The following is a 22975-nucleotide window of genomic DNA, read 5'->3' on the forward strand; positions in this document are numbered from 1 at the left end:
CTTTGTTGGCAAAGTAATGTCTCCGCTTTTTAATACGCTATCTAGGTTGATCATAACTTTCCTTCCAAGGAGTAAGTGTCTTTTAATTTCATGGCTGCAGTCACCATCTACAGTGATTTTGGAGCCCAAAAAAATAAAGTCTGCCACTGTTTCCACTGTTTCCCCATCTATTTGCCATGAAGTGATGGGACCGGATGCCATGATCGTAGTTTTCTTAATGTTAGTGTTTGACAAAATGTTTGCTGGTTTGTCTCTTTATTCTCACTCAGAGTAGCACAATGATGGTTTCTACTTCTCATTTCTTTTTCATTTGTTAGAATGCTTTTGTGAGGCAGTACTTCCCCTCATCTACTATTACTTACCCAGTGGTACAGTTCATCTAGATAAGATAGGAAAAAGTCATTTCTTTACCAACTTTTAGTCATCCTTCAATTTCTTTTCTTAAAATCATTGTTAATTAATTGATTCAAGCACATTTAATGAGTCTAAATTCATTTCAATTAGTACCATTATTGAGGCTCAATTTTCCCATCTTTGGACAGTGGGAGCCTTTAAACATGAGCATTTTGATTCCTTAGATCTTTGACGTGATGCTAATCATCTTTGATAGCGATCTAGTATTACACAATACTCCAGGATCATCTCATGCATTTTCTGCCTCAGACCTAAAATCAGTCATTTCTCTAAGAAGTCTTGGTTTCTTTTAGTGACAAAGTGTGTTTCAAGACCGCAATCTGGTGCTAGAAATGATCATTGCTACTACTTGCTTAGTTATTATTTCTGGGTCTTTTCAGTGGATAAATTATGTTTATTATAAATTGTGTGTGTGTGTATATATATGTATATGTGAGTTTATATATGTGTGACATGTATGTATTTTTATATATGAGATAAAATACAATGCTTTATGAGTTCATTTTCATGCTTCCATATTTATTCTTTATTTGGGGGTATAGAGAAGGGATAGGCTACCCACTCCAGTATTCTTGGGCTTCCCTCGTGGCTTAGATGGTAGAGAATCTGCCTGCAATGTGGGAGACCTGGGTTTGATCCCTGGCTTGGGAAGATCCCCTGGAGGAGGGCATGGTAACTCACTCCAATATTCTTGCCTGGAGAATCCCCATGGACAGAGAGGAGCCTGGTGGGCTACATGAGGTCGCAAATAGTTGGACACAGCTGAGTGACTGAGTACACCTAGAGCTTTTACTTAACCTCTTCTCTATCATATTTACATACTTTTTCTTCTCTACTGATAATCCTGGTTCTTAAGCACACAGGGAATGATTTAATTATAATGTCCCATAATTACTCATTTTGTATCCATATTACACAAAAGTCAAATAATAAAACTATCAATACTATTGTAGTGTGATTCCTGGAAACATTAATGTTTGGGGCCGACTATCCATATGCTCTCCCATTTCTGCCTGTTTTTAAAATGGATATGTTATGTGTTCACTGTCAGAATACAGTTACTGCATTATACGCTCTCCTCTTAGACTTTTATTCTTGGTTTGCAGGTAACTATAAATTTAATGCTTCTCATTAGTCTCCATGTCAGTGTCTCTCTAGTCATTTTGATTGTCTGAAGCTTATATTCTAATAGATCTCTTATTTCTAGTAGATCCCAGAAAGTACTCATAAGAGTAATATTCTCTGAGATTCTTGTTAATAACAGTTTGTGCCCTTTGTAGTTAAAAGTCTGATTTGTATTGCTGATCCCTATGTTTTACCATTTTATTGAAGTCTTTTACCTAACTTTGAAATTAGTTACAATTTTGTTTTGTAAGCTTGTCTTTCTGGCATTTAGGGATGTTATTCTGCTGCTTATTCTCTTTTCCATTATAATTTTTATGAGATTTGACCCTTTGCTCATTTTTATACAAATTCTTTCCCCTGAATTTTTAAAAATGAGGCAGAATTTAGGAAATCTTTTCTAATTTCACAGAGATTCATATTTGTAATTTTTGCATAGTGTTCAAAACAGTATTGGGATTTATTGTTTCTAACCATTTCCCCTGCTTTGCTCTCGACCATCTCTTTTCCTCATTCCTATTCTTCCTATTCTGTTCACGTTTACTTCACCCTAGCAGTTTTTCCTTCTTACTTGACCCTGGCCTGGGAGCCCTAGGGGGTCAGTTTGGGGAGTTCCTTAGGGCTAGCCTGCCCTAGCCCCTTAGGCAAGCCCCCATGTACTCTGTACTCAGCTTTAGAGAATGGAACATCTTCCCAAATACAGCTGCTGATCTCCAGGTAGCCTATTGTGCTAGAGTCTCCTGTTTTCAGATCCATCAGATGCCACCCTGCCCTTTCGTTTCTCCTTCACACAGGCCCTGATGCCTATAGAGTGTGTAGCTACTAGTGAGCTGAGCCTAGCTTCTTGTATTTTAGAGCTAGTAGGAATATCTTGTCATCTAATTTTGTTGTAAGCGTTGTCCTTGGCTTTTGGTTTTGCAGTCTGGTTACTCTCATGTTTTAGAGAGCTGGAAAAACTGCTTCCCCTTACCATCATCTGCTGACAATCAGATTAGTGATTTTTGAGTTAGCTTTGCTTTCAGAAGTGTCTTGATTTATTCCCCCAAAAAATCACCAGAAAGAATCTGATATTTTGATGTACAAACTTTAATAATTGTGTTTGACAAAACAAGCTTTCTCTTGTGGTTTTTAGTAGTCTTCATTTAAAAGTTCACTATGATACATACTATTTTGCCCTGCTATGGAAAAGTAGAGCCGCCTTATATAATTTTTCATAAACTGAAATGGCGTAAAGCAAAGAAGCAATTACCTTAGGATAAATCTTGTTAATGGTCACACGAGGTAAATCCAGGTAAAGCACAGATACTCACCAACACAATTCAAAGTTCTGATGGCTTAACACTGAGATCCTGAGTGTTGTTCCTGTAAAGGAGCTTCGCAGGGCCATGCTTGCTCCTGAGGAGTATGCTGCCTCTTTAAGGTCTGGCTACAAACAAACACTGTTTTGCTTTTTGCCCTTTTTCATAAAAGTGAAAATCTTCTTTGAATTTCTTTCTGTTAGAGTGAAAACAGGTACTAATGTAAGTTTTTCAGAAAAGCTAAGTGGTAAAAAGCAAATGTTCAAGAAGTAGGGAATACCAATGCTAGACTATCCTTTGGTTTGTGTGCAACAATTAGATTTTAAGTTTGAAGAATTATTGCATGAACTTTTGTTTTAAAGACCAGCCAAGTTGGGGTTTTTTGTTGTTGTTGTTTTTTTTTTTTTACTATATAAAAGATGTAATAGTTTGTGTGGAACCTATTTTGAATGTATAAAATGTGTCATTAAAATTAAGAATACTATCTGAGTCAGTTTTTTACCAGAAGAATTCTTTGGATGGTTTTAAACTGTTGCTATATACACCCTAACTGATATTTCAAAATTTAAGGAGAAAATTATCTTGGTTGCTCTTTTAGTCATTTAACAACATCTTGTTTTCTCATGATTGGCAATTCTGACAGAGAGTTTCAGGGCTGAAAAAGCACAAGCGTTGAAGGGCATATTGAGGGTCACTGTCAGAGGTGTTTGAGGGAGTTTTATAGACTTCAATTCTAGCCTTCTCTTTTAATGACAACAATTTAAAAGTAAATTATAGGTGCCTAGCAGCAAAGCAATTAAAAAAAAAAGTAGCCATTTTTTAAACTTCTTTTAGATAAAAGCTGTAAGTTAATTTTTTTCATTTCCTAAAAACCTCCAAATCTTGACAATCTCTGGGCATATGTACAAAAAAGACAATTTACAAACAATAAAACTGAACAAAGCTGACCAAAACTCCCTGGTCATAAACCCCATGCTCCTACTTCATAACTGTAATCAAGTACTTGTTTAAAGGAACAGATGAGGTTAGCACTACTTTTAAATTAGTAAACATTTTTTTTACATCAACAGAGATGACAAGTTCGTAGAAACAATCTTCTACAATGACTTTTCCTCATTTCACGCTTAAATCTAAAAATTGTTACCTGATATCAAAAATTCTTATATGAGAGGGCAAAGTCATTTCTAAGTTAACCTAAGAGTTTAAAGATATATTGGAACTCTTTTCAATTTTTTAAAAAGAATATTGAGATATTGACATATAAACTCAGTGTTTTTCTTGAAGATTAAAATAAATAAGCATAACCTGTTTTAAATGTGTTGCTGATAATTTTTAAAGTATATCTTGAACTATATTGTTTCATCATAAGACATCAGTTAATAAACATCAATTATTTCTTAGATGGTGTTCAGGAAGTGGCTTACATTCACTCAAACCAGAATGTGATTGGGTCAAGCAAAGCTGAAAATCACATGAGTCGATGGGCAGCACGTGATGTATTTGAACTGAAGCAGTTTTCTCAGCTTCCTGCTAACATAGCTGTTTGCACTTCTAAGGTAAGAAGATAATATACCTCTAGTTTTTATATCATTTTCACAGAGGTTCCTCAATAGGATCTTCTCTAAGTACCCCCTCAAAAGTACCAATAAGATTATAAATGACTTATAAATAAGTGTAAAAAGCAAAATACTATTTGGGGCACTGTATTCACAAAATGTTTTATATTAAAAGACAAATCTGTATCTAAATGCCTAATAATGTTGAGTTGCTTAATAGTTTCTTTAGTGAATGTTTGCCAAAAATGAGGACTCTGAGGGAATTAGTTTAATCAGAACCAAAACTACTACTGCTCATATGGAAAAAGGAAAGTGTATCATTAGATTTCTTCTGTAATTTTTCATCTAAAATGAAGACACATACAAAAACAGAATTTGTATTTTTAACAAAAGGATTTTTTTAATTAATTTATTTTTTATTGAAGGATAATTGCTTTATAGAATTTTGCTGTTTTCTGTCAAACCTCAACATGAATCAGCCATCAGTTCAATTCAGTTCAGTCGCTCAGTCGTGTCAGCCATAGGTATACATATATTGCCTCCCTTTTGAACCTCCCTCCCATCTCCCTCCCCATCCCACCCCTCTAGGTTGATACAGAGCTCCTGTTTGAGTTTCCTGAGCCAAGGGCTCTTCTCATTTAAAATTGCTGTTTTATAGAAATATAACTTAAATGAAAGTGATACTTTATTTACACACTTACATCAAAAGTTTTAAAAAGTATCTTCTTCTCTTTGGCTTATTCAGTTCAGTCATTCAGTTGTGTCCAACTCGTTGAAACCCCATGGACTACAGCACGCCAGGTTTCCCTGGCCATCACCATCTCCCAGAGCCTACTCAAACTCATGTTCATTGAGTCGGTGATGCCATCCAACCATTTCATCCTCTGTTGTCCCCTTCTCCTCCCACCTTCAATCTTTCCCAGCATCAGAGTCTTTTCCAGTGAGTCAGCTCTTCGCATCAGGTGGCCAAAGTATTGGAGTTTCAGCTTTACCATCAATCAGTCCTGCCAATGAATACTCAGGATTAATCTCTTTTAGGATAGACTGGTTGGATCTCCTTGCTGTTCAAGGGACTCTCAAGAATCTTCTCCAACACCACAGTTCAAAAGCATCAGTTCTTCAACTCTCAGCTTGCTTTATAGTTCAACTCTCACATCCATACATGACTACTGGAAAAACCATAGCTTTGATAAAGGGACCTTTGTTAGCAAAGTAATGTCTCTGCTTTTTAATATGCTATCAAGGTTGATCATAACTTTTCTTCCAAGGAGCAAGCATCTTTTAATTTCATGGCTGCAATCACCATCTGCAGTGATTTTGGAGCCCCCCAAAATAAAGTCAGCCACTGTTTCCACTGTTTCCCCATCTATTTGCCATGAAGTGATGGGACCAGATGCCATGATCTTCGTTTTCTGAATGTTGAGCTTTAAGCCAACTTTTTCACTCTCCTCTTTCACTTTCATCAAGAGGCTCTTTAGTTCTTCACTTTCTGCCATAAGGGTGGTGTCATCTGCATATCTGAGGTTATTGATATTTCTCCCAGCAGTCTTGATTCCAGCTTGTGCTTCCTCCAGCCTGGCATTTCGCACGATGTACTCTGCATGTAAGTTTAATAAGCAGGGTGACAAAATACAGCCTTGATATACTCCTTTCCCGATTTGGAACCAGTCTGTTGTTCCATGTCCAGTTCTAACTGTTGCTTCTTGACCTTTGGCTTATTATTCTTTCTTAATTCCTGAGAGCTAAATGTCTGAAGAGTAGTTTTTCTACCACTTTAGGTGTACAAGTGAAAAATTGGTATTGTATATAACAGTGACACTCTGTTTCAAGTTAGTGCTACTTTTGGAATGAAGTGGGGAAAATACCTCTGAACTATCAAGCTATCTTCATTTATTTGTACCCCATCTGGTTTGGGGGCTTTCCAGGTGGCACAGTCATATAGAATCTGCCTGCCAATGCAGAAGATGTGGGTTCGATCCCTGGGTTGGAAAGATCACCTGGAGAAGGAAATGGCAGCCCACTCCAATATTCCTGCCTGGAAAATTCCATGGACAGAGGAGCCTGGCAGGCTACAGTCCATGGGGTCACAGAGAATTGGACATGACTGAGCACAGGAACACATCTGGTTTGACAAAGATTTTGGATCGTTTTAATTAAGTCAGAATAAAAATTCATGGCCAAGGAAAATAGAAATTAAGATAGAAGTTCAAGGCTGGGAGGAAGTTAGAATGCAAATATATAAGATTAGAATGCAGGTAGGTAAGATATACTATACTTACTCAGATACATTTTTTAATGGCAAATTTGATTGAGTCTCCTGGTAGACAAAACAAATTCTTAACTAGTCCATTTGGAAATGTGGACAGTTTGGGTGGTCACGATGACAGAGTGCCTAACTGGCATTAAAGTCTGGAGGCAGGGCTGTCATGGGGTGCGGGAAGGCCCAGGAGGGTAGGTGGGGAAGCATCCCACATGCCAAGAATTGTTCTGCCCAAAATGCCATAACACCCTGCTGAGAAATGCTGAGCTAAATGTCCTTAAAGGAAAAAAAAAATGAAAACAAACACACAAAAACAGTTCTTCTGAAAAGGAGCAAAGCTTTTCCTAGTGCTTAATTTGAAAGAATTGTCACGTGGCGTTTTGAATGGGGACCACTACATGACAACAGTCAGTTGTCTTATAATTTCCTTGGTGGCTCAATGGTAAAGAATCCGCCTGCAGTGCAGGAAACAGGAGATACAATCCCTGGGTCAGGAAGATCTCCTGGAGGAGGGCGTGGCCACCCACTCTAGCATTCTTACCTGGACAACCCCATGGACAGAGGAGCCTGGCAGCATACGGTCCATGGAGTCGCAAGTCGGACACAACTGAAGCGACTAAGCACATTGTCTTGTAGTATTCTTAGAGTTATTGTAATACTGGGCTTTGAAAGGCTGTGCTTTAGCATTTTTTGATGTAATCCAAAGGCCTAGTTCCAAAATGCAAATCATATAAAAGCACTTTCATGACCCAAGTATGCTACTTTTTTATATTCTCACTTTACCTAGGAGTATACCATATCTCAAGCAGTACTGTAGATAGCATTTCTACAGTTGTACTACCTTGTAGAAGCTATATGAAAAAGGCAGAAATGTGCTGGGTTTGCCAGAAATTTGCTATATTAAAATGAGGAGCATATCAGAATCTTTTAAACAGACAGCTAATTTTTTATTAGGTTTTTTTTTTTCTTTTAAATCATGTCTTTTATTAAAACCATGTTCTTTTCCAAACAGACTTTAATGTGAAAGGTCAGAAAACTTGGCAAATTCTGTAGTACATGTTAATACAGTAATTTAACTGGATATTGATCACTAGCTTATTTAAATATTTCTCAGAGAAGGAATTTATAGCCATATAATACCTCCAAAAATGGACCAAGAAGCAGTAAAAAGTCCCTTTGGAACCTTCATAAGGAAAGTTGTAAAATGGAACATGATAGAAATATTTTTTGTTGTTTGCTGTTTAGTTGTTAAGTCAAGTCTGACCTTTTTGCGACCCCATGGACTATAGCCTGCCAGGCTCCTCTCTCCATGGGATTCTCCAGTCAAATATATTGGAGTCGGTTGCCATTTCCTTCTCCAGGGGATCTTTCCAACCCAGGGACTGAACCTGTGTCTCCTGCATTGCAGGTAGATTCTTTACCACTGAGCCACCAGGGAAACCACTGATGGAAATATACTTTGCTTTTAACTGGGAATGGTGGGAAGGGAGTTTCATCTTTACATTAGCAATGCAAATAGTTTTCAACCTTTTTTAGCCTGAACGTTCTTGAGATAGACAGTACAATCTCATCAGAAACCTTGTTTCTTCACAGTGATGTTCAGAGTGAGGGGCATTTCTTGCCAGGAGAAACAAATGGGAATACCCTGCCCCTGGAGTTTCTGATATGCCTTTTGAGGCCGTATATCTCTCTCATCACACATAGACCAATTTAGCAGTACTTTTTCAAGGAATACGAAGAAATCTGGTGTTTAATGACTGAATCATGGTAGGTATAAAAAATATTCAGGGAAGTTTTAAAGCCATTAAGCTGGAAGGCCAATCCCATGCCACCAATGCTAGCAGGGCAAGAATGGTCTATATAAACATACTCATTTCATCAGCTGCTGCTGCTGCTAAGTTGCTTCAGTCGTGTCCGACTCTGTGCGACCCCATAGACGGCAGCCCACCAGGCTCCCCCATCCCTGGGATTCTCCAGGCAAGAATTCTGGAGTGGGTTGCCATTTCCTCCTCCAATGCATGAAAGTGAAAAGTGAAAAGGAAGTTGCTCAGTCGTGTCTGACTTGTAGCAACCCCATGGACTGCAACCCACCAGGCTCCCCCATCCATGGGATTTTCCAGGCAAGAGTACTGGAGTGGGGTGCCATTGCCTTCTCCGATTTCATCAGCTAACTTCTTTAAATCAATACTTGATACAATAAAATTCAGACAATAAGATTTAGTCCCCATATTAAATGACCTATATCATTTAATACATCAAGTTAATAGTATCATTATACCTCAGCATCTTGAAAGCTGTATTGTATTATTTATGTACAACAACCACTTGAGGACAGTATTATAAACTTACCGTCAAAAAAGAAAGATCTTGGGTATATACTGCTATATGTAAAATAGATAACTAATTAGGACCTAGTGTGGAGCACAGGGAACTTTTCTCAGTACTCCGTAATGACTTATATGGGATAAGAATCTAAAAAAGAAGGGATATGTGTATATGTATAATTGATGAAATCAGCAGTGAATTTTGCTGTACATCTGAAACTAACACAGCATTATGAATCAACTATACTCCAATAAAAATTTAAATAAATGGATAGATTCATAAAAAGAAAGGTCTTGGTATATGAAAATCAGTTTTCAAAATAGATAGTGATCATACATACTTAGGATGTTCTTAGTTTTTCACCAATGTCGAAAACTAAACCTATTGTATTTTTTACATAAAACCCAGCCCCTGGACGTACCTCATGCTTTTCTCCTTTCAGTTTATTTAGAAGTAAATAAAAGAATTCATATAATGAGACATCTTCAATTTGTTGAGCTCTGTAATCTTCTCAAGGCAGAGGCATTTTGATGGTCATAACTGGTCTGTGGCATGGAATCTATTCAGATGTCTGTCTGAATTATAACTCTACCTGATACATACTTCCTTTGTGACCATGAAAAAGTTACTTACCTTCTCTGCCTCAATTTTCTTGTGCTTAAAATGCAGGTAATTATACTTCTTACTTCAAAAGGTTCTTGTGAAGACTAAATGAGGTAATGCCTATAAAATGCTTTAAACAGTATCTGACAGAAAGTAAGCAGTTAATGAATAGTAAGTATTGTCATTGCAACCCATGGATAAGACTGATGTCAGGTCTAACTTCCCTAGAAGGTGAAAATCAACAAGGACAAATAATCTATAAACAGTCTTGCGTGCCCAGGCGCTTCAGTCATGTCTGACTCTTTGCAGCCTCGTGGACTGCAGCCTGCTAGGTTCCTCTGTGCAGGAGATTCTCCAGGCAAGAACAGTGGAGTGGGTTGCCATGCCCTCCTCTAGGGGATCTCCCTGACCCAGGGATCAAACCTGCATCTCCTGCATTGCAGGCAGATTCTTTACCACTGAGCCACCAGGGAAGCCCTGCAATCATATTTAACTATAAGTAAAAGAATGGGTGGTGCTAGTCCGTCTGGGGCTTTGAACTTCCTTTTAAATAAAAAACTAAGAATGCTTATGCTATTAATATAGTATTTTTCAAATTTTTATATGTGACTAAGTTTTTGTTTATGAAAACAAAGTCACTCAGTGCTTTATAATTTATATTAATTTTATTTTAGGCTTTTCTGTATTAGAGTGAAAATTATTAGTGACTTTTCTGTTTAGAGTTGATACATCTAGTTTCTGCTTAGGTTCATCAGTTTAAGTGATTGCTTCTAAATCATGATATCTCCATGGCTGCCAACATTCATTCAAATGAGTGAGACTGCACTCTGCCATCAAACTAGTTGTTTTGCATCTCTATATGTAGTACTCAGGATTTTCTTCATTATAATTCTTCTGGAAACTAGAAACTAATAAAGTCAGTGAGATGGAATGATGGTAGTATCATGTTTCTCTTTACTAAAACTATTTGTAAAGATGATTTGAAATATTGATGACATTTCAAAGTCATTCACAGAATTTCTAAGGAAAAAACTGTTCACCGCCACTGATTTTATCATATCTGGTTGATGATACTTCAACACCTTTAATGAGTAAATCATTGAAACACACCACCAGCTTTGGTTAGAGATGTGTATGTCACTCACTGAGGTTTTGCAGCTCGCTGTGTGGTGATAGGTGGCAGTGATGGAGTTGCAGTCTAGAAAAAAAACTTTTAAACCATCATGGAAGGAAAAGAGAATAAACTAAAGATGAAGGCAAAAAGGCTCAGCCATAGTATTAGAAATATTGACAACCCTCTTCTTTCTGAAATCTCCAAATATCCCAGGACCTCCCAGCTCCAGTACAGTATCTTTCTTCTGGGGTTTACATCCAGAATCTTTTGATTTACTGAGAATTCTTTTGAGCGCTTCATGTCTGTCATCAAAGATTTATTAGAGACCTTTGTGTTTGAAAAGAGTGTGTGTGTGTGTGTGTGTGTGTGTGTGTGTGTGTGATGTCCGTGTGTGGTCTCTCGGTGTATGTGTTTGTGTCTGCAGCCAGATGCAGATGTGCTGCCTCAGTTCCTAAGAAAACACACTAAGTCCTATTTATTTGTATGAAGGCAACACAAGATTAACAGCGGCCACAATATGCAAGTATTTTACTTCCCAAGGAATACTGTAATTGAGTCTAAGTGAGAGCCTTTAACTAAATTGCAAAGGAATATTCTAAATGAAAAACTTACAAAGGAGAAATAATGTACACTGCAATCATAAATAACATATTGTAGTCTTTCAGAGTTTCTCAGTCCTTTGATATAATTATTAGAAACCAAAATGGCAAAAGCTATGAATCAAATCAAATTCAACCATATATTAAGAAAAGTTCTAAAACATACTGTCTTTCCCATATTTCCTTTGGTTTCTTACAGTGTGTACTTTTATAAATTAATTTCTACTTACAGAACATATTTGATAGATATGTTGAATTAAAACCTTAAATTTCTAATTATGCCTGTTTAGCAGTACAAAACTATATAAAATAAGAACTTGCTTTACATTCAGTTGTGCTTAGATATTTCAGAACCGTTTCTGAGAACAGCTTATTTTAAAAGATAAGATGTTTGATAAGAGGGAAAACCTGTGTGATTCAGGCTTAAGCTTAGACCAAACAGGAATGTTTAAGCACTGGAAGAAATGGATAATACCTTTATAAAAGTTAACTTGTTCTTTTACTATATGGAAGTTTGTCATAAAACTACCATACCTGTGTGATGTGGTACCTCATTTTTTCAGTCAACTGTTATGTTTTCAACTTAAGCTTACTTAAAGTTTTCTGAAAAGACTATACAAAGACAGCATTCAATTAAGGATTAATCACTATGGCAACTGAGATGTGGTGACTGAAAGGGGGAGGATGTATTCTCCCCTCAGTTTCCTGCCAGCTGTCATAGTCAACCTCTGTTGCCTGAATCCAAGCCAAAATATAGACTGTGACCAACTCGAAGAAACTATATCTGTATTTTTATAAATTGGTACAAGTACCAGACTATAAAAGAAGACTTAATCCCCTAAATGGGATGACAGACACTTGGCACTCTTACCAGTCTTTGACAGAGAAATAACGGGTCGCTTTGTAGTAAAACCTGGATTAATAGTAAACCCTTCTTTATGTTACTGCAGCGTGGTGTAAACGAGAGAACTAAGCATGCTGTCAGCCTGGGGGCGGAGGTGGCATGGGGGACAGAGTCTTTTATATAACCAGTGCAGGTTTAAGCACTGTTCAGAATACTGTAAATACAAAATGTTGTCTTAGTAAGAACTTCTCTTTCTCGTATTTGTATTAGATTGGCATTTTGTAGGTTACTTAAAGAAAGGATTTTTATGAGCTATGGTGGATTTGATTGCAGTATGTTTATACAGCTTTTGGAGTCAGCAAGGAGAGATGGGCTATTTACAGTAAGCAGACTTTGGGGAGATACAGCATTCCATTAGCCTATTTTTCAGGAGAGTGAATGGCATGATGGTTTAAAGTAATTGTTCACAAACGACTGGTTTATGAAGTAGTCCAGTAAGTAAAGTGTATGGTTTCACCATGCAGTGGAATTAACTCTTGCTGGGTGGGATTTTTCATGGTCTTATCATTTTTCTGTCTTGAGATGTTAACTTTATAGTATTTGCATCAGAAAGTTTTTCTTCCAAGTGATTTTACTAAAGATCAGATTTTTAAAGTTGTATGTGTGTATGTATAAAATTATGGGGCCAGTGTTGGCATGAAGAAGACTTTTGTATTTCTATCCTTAGAACTAGGATTGATTCAGAGAGATAGACAGTGTCATTTGTGAAAATCACCTGTTACCTAGGCACAGGAATGAGAGTCTGGTGTTACCTGTAAATACGTATTCCACTTCTAGCTCTTGGCGATGAGAAGCTGGGGCATCCTTCCTCACAGTGAGGTCACCAGGACTGCTGGAGTAATGTCACTAATAAGCCAATGGGGACAAAACCACATTCAGTTCTTGCCAGAAAGGCATCAGTTCAGTTCAGTCGCTCAGTCGTGTCTGACTCTTTGCGACCCCACGAACCACAGCATGCCAGGCCTCCCTGTCCATCACCAACTCCCAGAGTCCACCCAAACCCATGTCCATCGAGTTGGTGATGCCATCCAACCATCTCATCCTCTGTCATCCCCTTCTCCTCCTGCCCTCAATCTTTCCCAGCATAAGGGTCTTTTAAATGAGTCAGCTCTTCGCATCAGGTGGCCAAAGTATTGGAGTTTCAGCTTCAACATCAGTCCTTCCAATGAACACCCAGGACTGATCTCCCTTAGGATGGACTGATTGGATCTCCTTGCAATCCAAGGGACTTTCAAGAGTCTTCTCCAACACCACAGTTCAAAAGCATCAATTCTTCAGTGCTCACCTTTCTTTATAGTCCAACTCTCACATCCATAATGACTACTGGAAAAACCATAGCCTTGACTAGACGGACCTTTGTTGGCAAAGTAATGTCTCTGCTTTTTAATATGCTATCTAGGTTGATCATAACTTTCCTTCCAAGGAGTAAGCATCATTTAATTTCATGGCTGCAATCACCATCTGCAGTGATTTTGGAGCCCAGAAAAATAAAGTCAGCCACTGTTTCCACTGTTTCCCCATCTATTTGCCATGAAGTGATGGGACTGGATGCCATGATCTTGATTTTCTGAATGTTGAGCTTTAAGCCAACTTTTTCACTCTTTCTTTCACTTTCATCAAGAGGCTCTTTAGTTCTTCTTCACTTTCTGCCATAAGGGTGGTGTCATCTGCATATCTGAGGTTATTGATATTTCTCCCGGCAATCTTGATTCCAGCTTGTGCTTCTTCCAGCCCACAGTTTCTCATGATGTACTCTGCATAGAAGTTAAATAAGCAGGTGACAATATACAGCCTTGACGTACTCCTTTTCTGGAAAGGCATGCTATGCTAAGTCACTTCAGTCGTATCCAACTCTGTGTGACCCCATAGATGGCAGCCCACCAGGCTCCGCCGTCCCTGGGATTCTCCAGGCAAGAATACTGGAGTGGGTTGCCATTTCCTTCTCCAACCAGAAAGGCATACATGTTTATTATTGTATTTATGATTATTACTTATTGCTTACTAGTAGGGGTGATGAGTAAAGCTCTTTCTCTTATTCTATGCAATGACCTGTTACTATTTTTGTTATTAGTGTGTGTGTTAGTTGCTCAGTTTTGTCCGACTCTTTGCAACTCCATGGACCCTATAGCCTGCCAGACTCTGTTAGTAGCACCAATAATAAAATATGTTAGAATACCATAAAAGATATCTAGTTCAGTCCTCAAATTTTATAGATAAAGGACCCACCTTGAATTGTGCCTGGTTTATCATAAAGAATACTATAGCAAAAAATTATATTTGACAGTAATTATAAGCTAATGTGACAATGGCCTGGGCTGATAAAAATATTCTTTGCTTATTAGGAAATAGTTTGATTCTAACTCTTCTCCTAGCTGGTCATTGTTCCAGTTGCTTAGAAGATTGATAAGGCTTCTTTGAACAGTTTCTCTGTTTAGTGTGGTTGGAAGATTATAAATAGTTTAAAAATAGTATTTCTTCAAACAGTGCTTTCTAAAAGAATCCACCTGCCAATGTAGGAGATGAAAGAGACACTGGTTCAATTCCTGGGTCAATAAGATCCCCTGGAGGAGAAAATGGCACCCCACTCCAGTGTCCTTGCTGAGAGAATCCCATAGACAGAGGAGCCTGATGGGATATAATAATGAGGTTGCAGACAGTCTAACATGACTGAGCATCTAAGCATAAGTAACAATATAAAGGCTTAGAGATATAAGGCCTCATTGAGCTCTGATTGACTTTACCTAGTGACTTAACAGAATGTTAAGCACTTAATAATAGCCCTTTTCAAATGTATATTTTATCCCTCTATGAAAACCATGGTATCAATTGGTCATGGCCACTTAATGGAAACACCTATCATCTTATCTGAGAATCCTGCCTCTACACATATGAATTCTGAGTTTTATAGGATGAATAAAGCGAAATTATAAGGATAGGGAATCATAGTATTTCAGAACTTGAAGGATTCTTGGAGACTAATGCAGACAATACTATTTTACTGATTTCTTTTTAATGAGATGGTATTGACTTCCCTCAGGCTCAACAGTGGCAGTCAGCTTAAATCCCTGTAGTCTTTGAATCCTTCTGGTTTCTCCTGTGCTTTCCCCCAGTTCCTTTACTTTCTATTTTGCTTTGGAGATTTTCCTTTTTTTTTTTTTTTAATTCTATTTTGCTTTTCCAATATGAAAAATCAGTCTAATTTTTCAAGATAACTTGTCTATTAATAATTTCCCTCACTTTAGCAGTTAAAAAATTCAGGTGGACTGAATGTATCTTTCCCTTTAAAAATCTTTTTTTAGATAGTTAAAACTATCTGGACTCAAGAAATACTGTAAGACTTGGCAGTATCTACTCAGCCTTTGTTGTCCTAACCTCCCAAATCTCCAAACCTCTCTACCTCTCAGCATGTAACTCAGCTGTGTCACTCTTTCACAAAGCCTGCCCCAATTCCAACATAAGCTGTAGGTAATTCCTTCTTCGGAGAAGGCAACGGCACCCCACTCCAGTACTCTTGCCTGGAAGATCCCATGGATGGAGGAGCCTGGTAGGCTGCAGTCCATGGGGTCACTAAGAGTCGGATACGACTGAGCAACTTCACTTTCACTTTTCACTTTCAGGCATTGGAGAAGGAAATGGCAACCCACTCCAGTGTTCTTGCCTGGAGAATCCCAGGGACGGGGGAGCCTGGTGGGCTGCCATCTGTGGGGTCGCACAGAGTCGGACACAACTGAAGCGACTTAGCAGCAGCAGAAGCTGTCCTTCTTACGCTTTTTCTGTTTCATGTAATAGTACTTTGGCCTAGTTATTCTAACATATGACTTCCAAATTTTTATCAGTTAGGTAAGTATACATCTTCTTTTCTAGTAAACTCTGGACTTTAAAAATAGCAGAATATATCTCTGATTCTCATTTGATAACTCTGGAGACCTAAAATAGTGTCTTGTATATAATTGATACTTTTTGAATAATTTAGGTTTTCAGTTGTTGTCAGGGTATAATGATCCCCATCACTGTGTTCTGAAAATTAAATAGTTTAAGCTATCTTTTCTATAAACAAATCTCAGAATTTTCCTAAAAATCCTCTGGCAATGACTTGGCATTGTTCAGAGCTACTGAATGTATTTATAATCAGCCAAGGGAAACAATCCCTCCTTATCTGAATTAGAAGTAGTCTCAGGTTTGCCTGTCATTCATGGTCTTCAATAAACTTACTCAGTCTACACCTCCAACCAAATCATCTACTGGCTGATCCTTCACTCCCAATTCAAGTTTCACTCCCTCCATAAAACCTCAGTTTTCGGAGATCACTCTATTCCAAGCTCCTTCCACACCTGTTCTCTGTGCCTATCATCATTGTAGACGTAGTGGACACCGTGTTAGTGTTTGCTCTCTTCTCATGTATGTTACAAACTTCTTAAGGATCAGGACCACGGCGTACATGTTCATTAGCATCACCACTTAGCAACAGGCAATACAGAGTGGAAGTTCAGAAAACATTTGTTACTAGTAATTCCTGCAAGAAATTACTACATAATGCAGATGCCCACAACAATTTTCACTGTGAGTATAGGCTCCACATATTAATGTTAAAAGGAATATTCTAGCAGATGATATAAAGACATTAATCATTTTAAAGTGAAAAGTGAAAGTGAAGTCGCTCAGTCATGTCTGACTCTTTTGTGACCCCATGGACTGTAGCCTACCAGGCTTCTCTCCCTCCATGGGATTCTCCAGGCAAGAGTACTGGAGTGGGTTGCCATTTCCTTCTCCAGGGGATCTTCCCAACTCAGGGATCAAACCCAGGTCTCCCGCATTCCTCTGAGCCACCAGGGAAGAGCAGCATAAATGCTGGTATTCTTCATCTTCACTCATTATCTGTCATCTTTTGACCATAGTTCTGGCATAGGAAACCCACTCAAGAAGGGAGAACGTGGAGAATGGTGTCAGAAAGATATCCCCATCCAAGCAGTCACTTTGGGGAGTAATTTTCTGTGTTCCAAAGTTCTATAAAATATCTGTTTTGTTGTCTTTATTCTGTGGCATGTAAGGCTTGTCTCAATTTGGTGCTAGCCTGCTTTTCCAGTCTCATTCTGATTCACTCATTCAGCATTACTGACAGTAACTTTGTGCCGGGCACTGTACTAGACCCTGAGGGTAGCAAGCTGAACAGGTTCTTCCTAGTCATCCTTCAGTTTATGAATCAGTCTTCAAGCACACCGTGGATTTTTACCCTTCCATGTCTTTGCTCTTGTGTTTCTTTTGTTTAAAATTCCATTCTACCTGTGTCTGCCTGTTGAACTCCAACTCCTTGTATCATTAGTGACAGTTCTTCTCTGTCTTCTCCAAAGCGATGTAAATGTTTTCCTCAAATTCATCTTTACTTGTGTGTGTATATGCATGTATGTATGCTCTAGCACTTATTGTATTATGTGACACCTTATATATATCTGCAGAAGGGAAAGGCTACCCACTCCAGTATTCTGGCCTGGAGAATTCCATGGACTGTATGGGATCGCAAAGAGTCGGACACGACTGAGTGACTTTCACTTCATTTCACAGGATGCATTCAGTAGCATAGAATAGAATAACCATCTGAAAATAACCTATGCAATAGGCTGTTAACTAATTCACATAATAGCAAGTCTGGAGGGAAATATTTCCAGGCGTAATGCTACAGTCCAGTGACATCATAAGATATCAGCCTCTCTGATTTTCTTCTCCACTGTCCTTAGCCAGTTAATTTTTAGTTCCATGAAGCCTTTTTCCTCATGTTACATCTACATGTTACATGCTACATCTCAAGAACCTGTTTCCTCATACAAATGTATCCAAGGACAGGAAGCTGTGCTCCTCTTCATGTGTCTCTCCCTTTGTTCTGGAGGAAAATCTTTCTGGCAGGACGTAATTCTGGCTTGATTAATCTCAGTTCATCTGCTAAGAACTGAGAGGGCAATCAGCCTTTCCTGAGCACATGACCATAACCCATTCCCAATATCTAAATATTTAATAACAAATATGCTTTTTTGATGTTGTATAATTTGAATGTGTCAACATTTTGAAGATACGCATAACTGACTTACTGTTTTCCAGATGAACAGTGAATTATATTACAAAATCATGCATAGGGAAAAAATTCAGCCAAAGTACAAAATATACCAATGAATTTTCATTTTAGTAATGTAAAAAATTCTGATGTGGTTTCAAATATTACATGAAACTAACCTTGATTGAATTTTTATAAAGTATCAAAAAAGAATATCTATAGTTATCTGAAAAGGCTATGAAGATATTCTTCCCTTTTTCAATTATATATCTATATGAAGCTGGTTTTATTCATATACTCCAACTAAGACGGTATTGTTGCAGCAGACTGAATGCAGAAGCAGATATGAGAACCTAGCTGTCTTTCATTAAGCCAGCTACTAAAGACATTTGTAAAAATGTAAAATATAGTCAGTCTTCTGGTTAGTTTTCTGTTTGTTTGCCTTGGAAAATATAAACTTTTTGTTGGTAAAAAGAGTTATTTAAGTTAACACGTAATTATTTTTATTTTTAATAAATTAATTGTTTTAAACTTGCAGTAGATATAACCCACATAAATAAAATCTCTTTGGGGTCCTCATTAATTTTTAAACTATACAACGGTCCTAAAACCAAAAAGTTTCAGAATTGCCATCTTAGACCATGTGGACAGGGTCGCTTGATTATTAAATTCAGTTCTAGTGGAACATACTTTCAGTTGGCCTTTCTGTGTGTGAACACTTAACTTCCTCTGCTACATGGCTCATGAAAGCATATCAGAATAGAAGAGACTGAAAATGATGTGGTTATATGAAACCTACTCTAATTCCCTAAAAAGGAGAATTATTCAGTTTTCAGTACTTGATTATAAACAATAATCTGCATCCAGCTTCACAACTAGTAACAGTGTCCCATTGTCATTTGTGGCTCGGTGCTTGAAATGTTCTTTCCTAGACACTGGAGAGCCATCCATAGCCTTGTAACTGAATCAGCCTACATAGAAGCCTACACTTACTCTAGTTGGAGGCCTAGAGGAAGGAAGTGAGAGCCTAAGCTCCCTGTGGGAAGTGCCAGCCACTGGAAAGGCAAGCAGGGGCAGGTGCCTGCCAAGAAAGACTTTAAAATTTTTCCATCAGCACCACCCCTTCCGTGGTCTTTTCACTAACAAGTATTATTTAGTGTAGAACCTTCAAGTAATCTTTATAGACATTTTTATATTAACATAAATATTATATGTAAAGATTTAAAATTCAGTCAGGATTATAAGATGCTAAGGACCTTATTCATTACAACTTACTGGAGATCCTAAAAAAGACTAGTAGAATTGTGAACTTTAAATATGGAAGAGACTGATAGGGGTCCCGGATCCAAATTCTTATCCCCTAGATCCTGATCTCCAAATCCCTTATTACTCCTTAGGATAAGGAGGCTCAAAAAGATTTTTTAAAAAAAGGAAAAAAGACTTTTCCCAAATTTATGCAATAAATGACCAAGGAAGGCCTAGACACCAGGGCTTGTAGTGCCGAGTCCTTGCTCAGACAGCTACCCCAGAAGGCCCTAGATCTTGCTCTAGCCTTTGTGTGTAGGAAGTATTGAGGGGAATCTACTACCTGGCCATCCTCCCATGAAGGTCTGAGATTATATTAGCAGAAACTCCCCGTTGCTGGTCCGCAGGCTTTTTTGAAGGTGATTGCCACCGTCTCACCTGGCCCTTTCCTACAGGTTGACTGCTGTGGCAGTCCCTCCAGGTTCCCAGGTCCCAGGGAGACAGGGCTTCTGCATTTCTGTTTATGGTGTGTGCCCCACAGTAGTCAGCTGTACTCCAGAGGCCATCGCTTTGTTCTTTCAAATAGATGAGTTTCTTGGACAGTGAGAAATGGATGTTGTGCACAAAAAAAAGGAAGCTAAGCTCAGGGCAGCCTGTCCTTTTGTGGCTCACTCTGAAAGCAAAGTACTACCAAAAAAGAAAATACATACGTATCTATATATATATATAAAACTGAATTGTAACTGTTACTCCTTCCAGGAGGAAAACAGACCCATAATTACAAACTTTAATCTCTCTTTACCACCTAAAAAAAGGGGAGGGAGGGAAGGTTTGAATTTGAATCTAAGTTTGTTTTTTCAGATTTGAATGACATTTTTAAACATATGCAGAAAATTATACTTCATTGTATATTTGTGGTGGGTCCTCTAACCAGCTGGCTTTTCTCCAGAGTCTGAGTGAAGGCAGTTCAGGGGTATCTCACAGTTGCCTTTGGTTTTTGTTGAGTATTGGAAAACTGCATTTACAGTAATATTTTCTACCTCCAGGCAGAAATTTTGAATGATCACTTGAAGGATAAGGACTTTTTCACAATTGTACAAAGATCCTTGAAGTTCTTTGTCATTTTGGACTCTCAGGTGCCATTTGAATGAATTTATTTACATGTGCTCTATGTTTTTATAGAACTCCTGATTCCCTGCTTTGCAAAGACAAGCAAGTTTATGACTTTTTTTATGTGTTTACAGGGTTTGGCCTTTACCCAAAGAGAGATTTCTTTTTTAATCTTTTGTTTGAACAAATGTGTAAACCAAAGCATTGCTGCCTCTCAGACTTAACTATTTAAGGTTTAATGAAGAAAAAAAGTGAAAGAGCACTTTTTTTAAAAAAAGTCTTTGTGGCAAAGTTAGTGTGATCAGACCAATGTGAGGGACTTTGGCTATACAGCGTGCCCAGCTCTGACAGTCTGTGCTATTCTCAGGAACAAGTGAACCTTCCTGGAAGGGGCAGATCCTCTGGTGATTCTTAGGATCCAAACTCAGGCTTCTCAATAGGTCAGAGCCATTGGGACCTTCCATTGCCTTTGAAAATGTCCTCCCTGATTTCCATTTTCTCAATGACTAATCAAGGCTAAGGACTTCCCTGGTGGGCTACAGTCCGTGGGGTCATAAAAGAGTCAGACATGACTTAGCAACTAAACAACAACAGCAAAAAATCAAGGCTAATCATTTGATTATGGAAAAAAATGGTGAATGTGGCTGTTAAATACACATTGCTCTTTGTTCTGGTGTATGTTCTGTAATATGTTTTCTAAGGTGAGAAAAACCAGCTCAGCAGACAGATTCAAAATTGCATAATAAAAATTTCACTACCTCCTGGTAGCCTACAACAGACAGGCTACCCATCCTATCAGGCTGTTTTTCATCATACATTATCCACTTCAAAGCTTCCTCTATTTTGTGAGGGGTACAAATGATCAGAATAGGAATCTGCATTATCTGCACCAGCTATGAATGTGTCTCCAGTAATTAGCCTCAAAGAGATTAAGAAAGATGGCACAGATTACAATAGTATTTCTCCTGCCAAAATGGAAACTAGAGGCCATTCGTGTTGTTTTTGAAACTCGGTCTCCTGAATTGTAATGCTTCCTGCCCCATTTGTTGCCCGTAGGTGGGTGTGTATGGGAAAACTGATCCCTATCAACTTTTCCCTTTTCCTTGCTATTCCTATCTAGATGCCCTCTATAGTTCTTTAGTAATTTGCCTCCAAAATTATTTTTTACTTCAAAGAAAGAGGGTTTTTTTTTTTTCCTTAAACATTCTCTGCACTGAGGCTTTCCTGATGAGTCAGTGGTAAAAACCCACCTGCCAGTGCAGGAGACATAGGTTTGACCCCTGATCCGAGAAGATCCCACATGCCTCGGAGTAACTAAGCTTGTGTACACCGCAACTACTGAGACTGTGCTCAAGAGCCTAGGATCCGCAACTATTGAGCCCACGTGCTGCGCCTACTGAAGCCCACATGCCTAGAGGCTTTTCTCTGCAACAAGAGAAGCCACCACAGTGAGAAGGTCTCACATTGCAGCTAGAGAAAAGTTTAAGCAGCAACGAAGACCAAGCACAGACAAAAATTAATAGATAAATTTTTTTAATTTATTTTTTAAATTAAAAAAAATATATATTTAAAAGACCACATTCTCTGCACTATTGCAGTGAAGTTTTCTATTTGTTGTTGTTATTGTTGTCTAGTTGCTAAGTCGTGTCCAACTCTTTTGCTACCCCCATGAAGTATAGCCTGCCAGGCTCCTCTGTTCATGGGATTTCCCAGGCAAGAATACTGCAGTTGGTTGCCAATTCCTTCTCCAGGGGATCTAACCCAGGGATCCAACCTGTGTCTCCTGCATTGCAGGCAGATTCTTTACCACTGAGTCACCTGGGAAGTTTTCTATTATGTAAAGTTAAATTTCATATGTAGCAGAGTAAATAGAAAAATGCTAATGTAGTCATATGGCTGTGAGGTAGGGGGAATATTCCCTTTTTTCCTATTCTCAGTACACTGGCAACAAAGATTATTTGCAAACTTTTTCATTTTTTATTTCTTCTAACTCTTTCAATTGAAAATCTATGTATACCTTATTTTCTTTTTTTCAGTTCAGTTAAAATAATGCTATTGGCTTAGGTCTCAGTTCAGTTCAGTTCAGTCTCTCAGTCGTGTCCAACTCTTTGCAACCCCATGAATCGCAGCACACCAGGCCTCCCTGTCCGTCACCAACTCCCGGAGTTCACTCAAACTCATGTCCATCGAGTCAATGATGCCATCTAGCCATCTCATCCTCTGTCGTCCCCTTCTCCTCCTGCCCCCGATCCCTCCCAGCATCAGAGTCTTTTCTAATGAGTCAACTCTTCGCATGAGGTGGCCAAAGGACTGGAGTTTCAGCTTTAGGATCATTCCTTCCAAAGAACACCCAGGACCAATCTCCTTTAGAATGGACTGGTT

General features: G+C 38.3%; 1 protein-coding gene across 3 annotated transcripts in view; it reads left to right on the forward strand.

Moving 5' to 3' along the window:
- Positions 1–22975, forward strand: part of ERCC6L2 (ERCC excision repair 6 like 2) — a 155015-nt gene that overhangs the window by 115717 nt on the left and 16323 nt on the right. For 2 of the 3 annotated variants that reach the window (XM_005210398.5, NM_001082606.2), the window contains 1 exon segment: positions 4236–4390. In XM_005210398.5, the coding sequence (XP_005210455.2) occupies positions 4236–4390 (155 nt within the window). 3 annotated transcript variants of the gene reach the window in all.

Source organism: Bos taurus, chromosome 8 (genome assembly GCF_002263795.3).
Source record: "Bos taurus isolate L1 Dominette 01449 registration number 42190680 breed Hereford chromosome 8, ARS-UCD2.0, whole genome shotgun sequence".
NCBI lineage: Eukaryota > Metazoa > Chordata > Mammalia > Artiodactyla > Bovidae > Bos > Bos taurus.